Below are 10,317 nucleotides of genomic sequence, written 5' to 3'. Positions count from 1 at the left end.
ATTATCCTTGCAAGCTTATATATAATTATGCCATACCAACCTAATTAACCATTAGACTCTTAAGTTCCCTTTAAAAATTTAAACCATGGCCATCAAGAGCCGTCAAAACTATTTTGATTATCCATTATCCTTTAATGCAATGAAAGGTTCCAAAAATGAGTTAAGTCATGCAAATTTCATATTCAAAACTAAAGTCATGAAGGTTGATTGAGGTTAATGTTATTACCAAGCCAAAAATTCAATAATGTTGGGAAACCATGTTCCCCATCCAAATCCCCATAATCATGCACCCATTCAGTCCCCAAAACGTCAATTAAAGCAAGAATATCATATTTAAAATATGTGAAAAGAAATTCAAGTAATCACCATCAAAGTACCTCAAACCAATATTAAGCAAATTTATGCCAAAATGATAAATACAAATTCAGGGGTGAGTTTGATGCCTGAAATAAGCAAGAAATTGAAAGAAATTCGAAGGTTGGAACTTGACTATTGAATCCCTTATAAAATCCTAGTTTCCTCTTGCCTTAAGAATTAAAGAGGATCAAGTAGTGTTTTTGATTTAGTAACTGATGTTAAAGGGGTCATTAAAGTGTTTTTAAGTTATGGGTAAAGTGTAAAGGGAGGAAAAGACCAAAAAGACCCCAATTAAAAAGGGCAGACAAAACAAGGATCAATCGTCACAGCTTGGCTACCGACTTATGATGAATGATCATAAGTCGTTGCCTGGACTCGTGACCTGATCATCAAAAATCCCATATTTCACTGTTATGACCATGACTAGCTTATTATGACTCGTTATTCATAATCACGAGTCGTGACGAAGACTTGTGATCAAAGCAGAACACATGGGTGACCTCACTGTTCGAATAATGAGTCCTCAACGATTCATTACATGACATCACAACTCATTACCTAGACCATTACCACTGGCAGTGTTGACACAAATTTCAAAAACTTGGTTAATTCATTACTCAACTCTTGGAGGGTCTAAAACTCAAGAACCTAGGGTGTCACAATTTCTTGTGGATCAAGGGGGTTCTCTATTAATACATTAAGAGTAAAAGTTTAGAGGTTATGCCTTCCACAAGAATATTGCATGGGTGGTAAAGAAAATCATTGATAGCAGGAAATTTCTTATACCACAACACTTAACCCTTGGATCTATTCAGCATACTCTTAACTGGTTTGTGCAGGGTGGTAAATTTCTGAATAAGCAAGCTTATTTAATCATTCATTCTCAGTATCCAAAAGTCTCATGGAAGAATCTTATACTTCACAAACATGTGCATCCTAGATACCAATTTATCATGTGGCTTGTAGTGCAAAAGAGGCTTGCAACAGTGGAGAGGCTTCAGTTTGGTATTCAAGTACCAATGGACTACATCTTTTGTGCATAGGAGGTGGAAACTTTTGAATATTTTTTCTTTAGATTCCAGTACAGTTGTCAAATATGGACCAGGTTATTGACTTGGCTTGGGAAGAGTAAAAGTATTAGAACTTGGCAACAAGAGATGGCATGGATCTGTAGATATGCAACGAATAAGACTGGTGTTGCTGACATTGCATGTAGTATATTTGCTATGATGATTTATTGCATATGGAGAGATGGGAACCAGCTGAGGTTCCAGCATGGTCTAGCTGATGCTACAAAGACTTGTAGGGAAATTGCATTGCATATACATATCAGAGGAAGAGATATTGTAACCTGGCAGAATATGTTGAGAATCTTGAACTGTTTCCCTTAGTTTATTTTGTATTTGAGAGTAGGAGAAAATTGTATAGCTTAGGTAGTCTCTCTGTTTTATTTTACCTATTGGAGGTAGATGATCAGCTTCCACCTAGATTTGTAATGTTTCAACCTGAGTCGGCTCAAAGGCCAAGCAAACGAGGTGGCCGCATTAGGCCTTGAAATATTTTAGTCCCCCAAAAAATTATGAAAAAATACATAAATATACATCCTAAATTTCTATTATTACATAAAATCTCATCTACCAAAACTAATTACAAATATCTTATTTTTGACATTTTCTTTCTCCAACCTCCATATACATATCACACCTCCACAATTTATATCTTAAATCAAGCAACCATAATTAAGAGATATCAAGGTTTGAATTTACAAACCTTATCTTATCAAATTGTTGAATATCATCATCTTCTTCAATTTATTTTGAGGTTAGCTTAATTTCTTTATTTTCTTAACTTTACTAAATAAAAAATCTACAAGTTACTTGTTGCATATGCGTAATTCTCAAAACTTAAGCATAGTACTGGGTCTGGTTCGTGTTTTAGAGAAAATAGATCGAAACATCAAAATGACCCTGCCAAGATGAAGAAGTCAAGGAAAGTTGATCGTACAAGCTCTAAAAACCCATTGTTAAATCTTCATGTAAGATAAAAAGTGAAGAATCATCACGATCATATCTTTCAAAGGTATAGTAATTTATTGATGAATCTATATTTTTTAATCAATTTACGCATTCTTCTACGGTTATATTAGAGCGTTTTGTTGTTATTTCAACCTTATACGTAAATTAGTTATGTATAGTGTTAGAGACGCCTTCTTATACATTAAATTTGTTATATATATGGTTAGATTACTTAGCAAATCCATGTTGTTATTTTGAACTATGATACATAGCGAGTGATGTATATATTTATAGTTATGTCATTTGTTCGATGTTTTATTTCAATCCATATACATAAATTTGTTATGTATATGTATTGAAACAAGACACTGTTGGGCTGTTTAATTTTAGGTCATATACATTATAGAGTTATCCATATGTTATGCATCAATAGTGTTACACATAGCACAGTTATGTATATGACTCAGTTAGACAAGATGAGTCGTGTGTATTTCAACCCATATACATAACACTGTTTTGTATATGAAAGAACGTTAGGCATGTATATGATGTTTTATCTTTATATTTTCAAGTTTTGTTTCATATTGCTATGTATATGTGACGTTTGTGATGTGTATTTTGCAAACATATATGTATAAGTGTTGGAGCTCACTGTTGTCATGTCTTCAAATCTTATAGGAATTCTTTTTTTTTTGTTTCAATTTTATCACACTTACGTAGAAAAATTTCTTTATATGTAAACTTACATCGTAAAAGTTTTCGTAGACTTACATCGTAAAATTTTCTTTATACGGGTCTTTTTTCGTTTTAAATTTTTTATGTCCCTTTATTTTATAAAGGGCCTTTGTTCGTTGGTTCTAAAATTTTCTAGTTGATTTATGTAGTAAATTTCCTTTTAGGAGTATATTTTTTAAAATATTTACATAATTAAGGATTCATTAATCACACATTAATAAGGTATAATATTGGATAATTATTATTCTTGATTTATTTCCCTAAATATCGATTTGGGTAATTATTAGACTTGATTTATTTCCTTAAATATCGTTAAGGAAGTTAGTTATGATATATAAAATACATATGTATATTAACGTTCGATTATGTATATGAACAATTAAAATCTGGGAGAGAAAAAATTATTAAAAAATTTGAAAGAAAAGGTAATTAAGATGAAACCTAGTGGGATTTGGCCTTATGGGCTAATTGTTTTGGAAAAAAATAATAATTAAATGAAGTGACAAGCAAATTTTAAGTAGTGAAATTTTGTTATCATAACTGTAAACACATTTTAGAATGAGTTTTACTGTTCTAACTTTCTATTTTCTTTTAATCTTAATTTTTTATTCATCGGGTCTCAATTTATGTGATATTTTTTACTTATTAATCCACTTCAAAAATAACAATTTAACAACATTTCATTTAAAAGGTTAGAAATATACACATCAAATAATATATGCATGATTTTTATAAAAATAAAAAAGTTTAGAGCCTCGTATTGTAATTTAAGTTTAGAGCCTCGTATTGTAATTTGACTTTAGGCCACCAATTAGGTTGAGTCGTGCCTGATTTCAACTTTGATTAATAAGAGAAATCTGTTTGGTAAAAAAAAACGTCTTGTCTCAGCTTTCTTGCCTTTCTTGTATGAGTTGGCGTTGGAGCTGATTTTTACTTTAAGATAATTCATATCATTTGCTAAATGTAGAAAATAAATAAAATAGAAGTGGTTCTTTTGGTTTCAGCTTCTTGGTTTCTTTTTCCATCACATGAAATACAAATTTAATCATTAAATATGTAAGAGAGTTGCATGTAAATTTCTCATAGTTAATATGTTGTTTTGTGTGTTCTTTATGAAGTAACCATATGATAAAACTATCCTAATTATAGTATCGCAGAATTTGGGAGATTGTTGAGACGAAATTATGGAAGTACTTTGTGCTTCAACTTTTGTTGTTCTTTTTTCACTTTTAAGGCTCGGCCAAGAGCTTAACAAGGACTTAAGAGTCACATTGCAAGAGATATATGCTATCTTAGCCAAAAAAATTGTTGTTGTTAGTTTTCCTTCCCCAAATGTTACTAAATGTGTTTTTCAATGGACCAACTAGATGATTTTCATCCTCCAGTTATACTTGGAAGAAAGTCTTGTAATATTGTACATGTTAGAATTTTCCAATTTGATTTCATCCCTTGGAGATACCATAATCAATATATAAGATTGCTTTGAAACTTTGAGCAGACACTAGATGTGCAAACATCATAGATAATCTTCATGTCATATCGTACTAGCTTCTACACATGTGCAATCAGTTGAAAGAAAGAACAAGTGATCGCCATCTCCAATGACATCTACCTCATCTATTTCAACATCTTCTGCATTTACAACATTCTTGAGATTGTAGTCTCCAAATCTTTGACCTGCAACATAACCAGGTTATCATAAAGTTAGTATTGCTTTGTTTCAATTTGTTTTGTCCTACTTTCGTTTTTGGTATGTTTCAAGAAAAATTTCCGTTCCTTTTTTTTTTTCTGGCATAATACATAAATATGACCCTAAACTTGACACCAAATTATAACTTTGACAGTGCACAAATATGACCTTTAACTATTCAAAACTGTACAAATATGACCTCCGATCCTACGTGGCAAAACGCGTGTTCAACACACAAAACTGGGCACGTCCAGCTTAAAATCTAAGGGCATAATACATAAATATGACCCTAAACTTGACACCAAATTTATAACTTTAACCTTAAACTTTGACAGTACACAAATATGACCTTTAACTATTTAAAACTACACAAATATGACCTTTAATTGACTTTTCAGTATTATTTTTTTATTATTTTTGGCTCAAAGATGAAAATGGCAACTAATTTCTTTTGTTATTGCGGAAAAAAGAGCAACATTGAAGATTTATTAATTAGGTGGGTCAGCCTTATATGAAAAAATCTTATGGGTATATATATGTATTATAAAGCAAAGGGCGAATTTATGTTATATAATATATCTAAATATAATTTATTTAAACATTAATTAAAGATGAAACTATACTAATAATAAAAAAAATTGTAGTTTTAATAAAACGTTATTAAATTAACATTATTAAGGGTAGTAGCAGTAGTATATTAAATTAACGTTATTAAAATGTTTGTATTAAATTAACTATCAAAACGTTATTAAATTAATGCAGGGGCGGACCTACGTGGTTGTCATGGGGTTCACCCGAACTTCCTCGGTAAAAAGATTGCGTTGTATATATAAGGTAGAAAATCTATAGTTATGTACGTATATTAATGTTGAACCACATGAACAAGGCATTTAGATAGCCCAGTGGTGTTATTTGCTCTTCTTGGACGCTTCCTTCAGCCTAGTGTGCGGGTTTGATCCCTGCTAATGACTTTTTTTTTAATAAAAAAAAAAAAGCTAGGTGCTGCTGCTATAGAAATAAATTTTTTTAAAAAAATAATAATAATAAATACCAACCCTTTTGTAAGTAATTACACTCTCTCCCACTTTTTTAATTACTTTACTCTCTCTCCCTATTAATATACATAACATAGCCGACATATACATAGCATTCTGTGCATATGTTGGGATTTTTGTAATATGTTCAGGGAGTTGAGATTTTTTGTAATATTCGAAACATAAGTTGTATATTTGTGTAATTTTTAGTACTACTAATAATAATTAAAAAAAAAAACGACGTCGTTTAACACAAAAAGCAAAACTTTGATAGTGCACAAATATGACCTTTAACTATTTAAAACTGCACAAATATGACCTCCCTCCAAGTCAACTCTTTTAACGATGTGGCACCATGTGATTGGATAAGCTTTCCACATAGGCGCGAGTGAAACTCACACATGGGGGTTGCAAACTCAGAGGTCATATTTGTTCAGGTTTTGAATAGTTAAAGATTCTATTTGTACACTATCAAAGTTTAAAGTCAAAGTTATAATTTGGTGTTAAGTTTAGGGTCATGTTTATATATTATGCCTTTTTTCCTTTTTTGTAATTAATCTGACATATTTAAAATCGTAAAATTAAAAGATATTTTCTTACATTCTACGTATCTTTAATTATGACCCAAGATTCAAAAGTTTGTTTTAATTTTTTATTTTAATTTTTTAAACTTTGTGCGAAGTTAAACCAGAAAAACAAATTGAAATGAAGTATCATGTTTGCTCAAATTTGAAAAGACAAAACCATTTCCTGTTATTGGTCATGTTAGTAACCATTAATTAGGCTTAGTTATCTAAAGATATAAAGGAAGGTGGAAAAAACAAAAACTTCACCTGCTATTCTGAAAAGCTCTTCTAGTGTATCAGGTAGTATTATTAGCTTCCCATTTTGCTCCTGCAATGAATTAATGTTCTCTTTCATGTGAATGGTAACTCTCTTCTTGATGGATTTTTTCCCGATTGTACCAGTTTGACTTGTATTGCCTGAATAAGAAGAACAGGAGACCTCATTTCTTGAAGGCTTGAATTGACTACTCTTTGTTTCTTCATCTAATCTAATGAAATTGCTATCCAGTTCATTTAATTCACTCTTATTTACATAACTTGATAGGAACTCATGCATGCTTTTGTTTCCTCCACGTTTTTCTCGAGCTATCGCTATCCACCCTTTTGAGTCAAGTTGATCTTCTTTCCGTCTTCTTTCTTGTGGGCTCAGAGCCATTTCAATACGCCCCTTGGAAACTGCGGAACGATCAAGAACTGTTTGGCCTTTACGTCCATAGCGTTCACCTTTATTTTCTGCTTGTTTCTTAGCTCCAGCTTCTAAATTTTGGATATTTATACTAATCAGGTCGCCAGGCTGAGAAACATGAGAACAACCTTGGTCATTCTGTCCTCTATCTGACCAGTTGTTGAAGATTGAACTTGCGTCCCTTTCCTCGTCCTCATAATCAAAGCCTCCAAATCCTTGCAGTTTCTGTTTATGAAAAAAAGGATCAAGAAAGTTTAGTGTATATTGTACATTTTAATCATAATAGTTGTGTGTCGCACAATTTGTTCATATCCTTGTACACACTCAATTTGTTCATATCCTTGTACACATACCTGAACAAGATTTCTGATTATAATCCGTTCATCTTCTGGATTGCCTTGAAGAACGTTCAATAATGTTTTTCTGCTCAGGCATAAAATTTGAGATATTTCAGTTGTTTTAACAACGTATGGTTGTGGTTTTCCAAGTAAAACACTTATTTCTCCAAACGACTCTCCGGCAACAGCCTTTCCCACGATCTGTTTATGGACAGGTTTCACAAAAATAAGTTAGGCTAATGTATTTGAATTTCAATATCTGAAATGGATATAATGATTGTTGAATTCTATACTTACTTGTTCACGTCCATTGATATCTGCTAAAAAATCCTGCAATAATACATAACAAATTAATAACTCAAAATAGCAAATCCGACTGTTCAAGTAATGATCCCAACATATTAACTTACCAATGCTCCTAAGACTATTATGTACAAATCTGTTTGAGCCTCATTCTGTAAAATCACATCTACCTTGGAAGGGAAGTATTCTGCTTCCATTTCAGCAACCTAGAAAGCAGGAAACAACACCACATTGTTTGAACAAGCATTAGTATATATCTATGTTTTGTATCGGAAATACTGGTTCAGTTGAACCCATTGAGGATAGGTTTTATCGGACAAGGGGGAAGGGGAGAGCAGTGTATAACAGAAATTACCAGTTGGAAAAGCAGGTCCCTGGAAACGCCGTGGAAAAGACTGATATTTTGAACCATTGGGAAAAACAGGTAATGTGTAATGCTTGATTTGATGGCTTTTGGCAGGACATTTAAGGTTTCTTTTTGTTGCAATGCTTCAGTTTTGAACTTGAGACAGATATGAGACAAAATCTGATCTTCTATCTTGGGTGACAACTGATTCCGTTTTGCAAATTCTTGAGCAGCTTCTACATTATCCCTCTGCACAACAAAATATCGTGAGTTTGAATAATTTTTACATGATCAGTGCGCTTACGAACACGTGCATAAATATGTTTAGAGAGGGAGAGAGAGTATACGAAATTTCTTGTGTAACTGGTCCAGTGAACTACAAGATTTGTCATGTTTCCAATGATGTAAGATGTCAATCCCAGGTTGAATAACATGTAAAAGATGTCAAACAGCATCTCCCACGGGTTCTCAGCATGCAAGTCTCCATAACCAAGTGTTGTTAGTGTTACAATAGACCAATATACTGAAGTTATGTATCTGTCCCACAGACTATCTTCTTTGAAGTTGGGATTTGCTGCACCAATCCATGTTTTTTTAGTATCAGGATATCTATCTGCAATCACATAGTTAACACATCCAGCACAGTGCACTGCAAACAACGTTACCTGAATTTCAAACAATCAAAAGAAATGCATTTATTAGTGATGAAATATCCAGATTATCGATCCATATCAATATAGTTATACATTTCAATAAATAGTGACTTACAGAAATCAATTTTGCATATCGTGTCCAGAAATAGTTAAAACGAATGTCCTTCTCAAGCCTGAATTAAGAAAAGAAAAACCAGCCTTTTGAGAATTTGGCTCATGCAGGCAGTAACTTTTTCATGATGGTGTAGAGATCGACCAAATACTACTGTGTATTTGACTTATATATACTGACAGTGCAAATAATTTTGACGATATTGGTGTAAAATATGTAATGATCTGACCTTGCAAACAGGGCACTGACTCTTCTAAGACGCCAAAGTCTGAGCATACTAAGCAATTTAAATCCAACTCCACTTTCTTTGTGATCAATAAAGAGGAAATCATGAAATGGTATAGTGGAACAAATATCAAATATGAACCAGGTTGATATGTACCTGTCAATCACGTAAATTCAATTGTTAGAACTATAAATATTGATTCCTCTATAACTTTGACATAGACTTATGTTACATATTAACCTTATTGCTATCTTCTTATGATCATCAACAAGAATATTGGAATCTTTATCAAGATAAGCCACGAAGAAGTTAAGAAAAATGTCAATAGCAAAGAAGCAGTTGACAATATTGTCAAAAATGACCAAGGCATCTATTTTGTATATCAGAAATGCAATCTCGAAAGGCGTAATCCAGGCCGTGTAGATGACAAGAATCAGTAGAAATAGCTCCCAAGCCCTGCAAACGATTGACAGAAACTTCAGTGTTTCTACCAAACATGGTATAGACAGATTCAAGATTTGATTTGGATAACCACTTAGCATTTTTTGAATTTCTAGTGATTCTTTTTTCTAACATATTTATGCTCCGTGTTAAAAGTAATGAGATGGAAATAGAAGGGTTATCAATTATTACCTACAACAAGGATCAAAGGGCGAAATGATATATTTTCGAAGCTTTGTTTCGTGGTTGATTTTGGTTCCGAGAGAAGGAAGGAGGTCACTGGAGAAGAAGCCAGAGTATTTAGCATAAGAAAATGACATTGCTAATCTTCTTTTGTTGGTGGGGTTTTGAAATTTTGGAGTTTCTTGGAATGCTAAAGTAAGAGTCTATTAAAAAACTACTATGTTGATGGTAAAGTCCCTTTTGAAGAGCCTTATATATAGATGATGAAAGTGAAGCTGTTGACTGTTGCTAGATTAGTCAGCCTCATCTTTTTCTTTAGAATGATTCTTTTAATATGCTTTGAGCTTATGGAAAGTGATTATGTAACTGTGTACTGACATCATTAAGGAAACGAAAGGAAAAGGAAAAAAAAAGAACTGTAAATTGTTATATTCTAAGCTAAAATACTAGTTAGGAGACTTACGGGTGGAAGTGGATTTGCAGCAACCACGAGTTAGAAGACTCCAAGGGTGGAAGCGAATTTGGAACAACCACGACTCGTGTCACTGGTCTTCGGAAGTCCTAATTAGGCAGATGAATTCTCTTTGTCCACAATAGTGTTGAAACGAGAAATTTCATCGAAGATGTTCTAGA

The 10,317-nt window shown here is 32.6% G+C and overlaps 1 protein-coding gene across 1 annotated transcript; it reads right to left on the bottom strand.

The window, feature by feature from the left end:
- Nucleotides 1-4,378: 4,378 nt before the first annotated feature.
- On the bottom strand, nt 4,379-9,989 carry LOC107838829 (potassium channel KAT3). Its single transcript, XM_016682052.2, has 11 exons — nt 9,694-9,989; nt 9,301-9,516; nt 9,064-9,216; nt 8,838-8,895; nt 8,417-8,734; nt 8,079-8,318; nt 7,831-7,929; nt 7,718-7,750; nt 7,436-7,621; nt 6,665-7,307; nt 4,379-4,784 (listed from the first exon to the last, which is right to left on the bottom strand). The coding sequence occupies exons 1-11, from the start codon at nt 9,819-9,821 to the stop codon at nt 4,642-4,644; spliced, it is 2,217 nt and encodes a 738-aa protein (XP_016537538.1). The 5' UTR covers nt 9,822-9,989; the 3' UTR covers nt 4,379-4,641.
- Between the last annotated feature and the right edge of the window lie 328 nt (nt 9,990-10,317).

This window comes from Capsicum annuum, chromosome 8 (genome assembly GCF_002878395.1).
Source record: "Capsicum annuum cultivar UCD-10X-F1 chromosome 8, UCD10Xv1.1, whole genome shotgun sequence".
Classification (NCBI taxonomy): domain Eukaryota; kingdom Viridiplantae; phylum Streptophyta; class Magnoliopsida; order Solanales; family Solanaceae; genus Capsicum; species Capsicum annuum.
The sequence above is the reverse complement of the archived record's forward strand: the minus strand, read 5'-3'. Positions and strand labels throughout refer to the sequence as shown.

Excerpts from the sequence above, each read along its gene's own strand:
- LOC107838829 (XM_016682052.2), bottom strand. The coding sequence starts at position 9,821 with ATGTCATTTTCTTATGCTAAATACTCTGGCTTCTTCTCCAGTGACCTC. Across the intron at positions 8,319-8,416 it reads CCAGTTACACAAGAAATTTC|AGGGATAATGTAGAAGCTGC; the intron begins GTATACTCTCTC and ends TTTGTTGTGCAG. Across the intron at positions 7,751-7,830 it reads TAATAGTCTTAGGAGCATTG|GATTTTTTAGCAGATATCAA; the intron begins GTAAGTTAATAT and ends GTATTATTGCAG.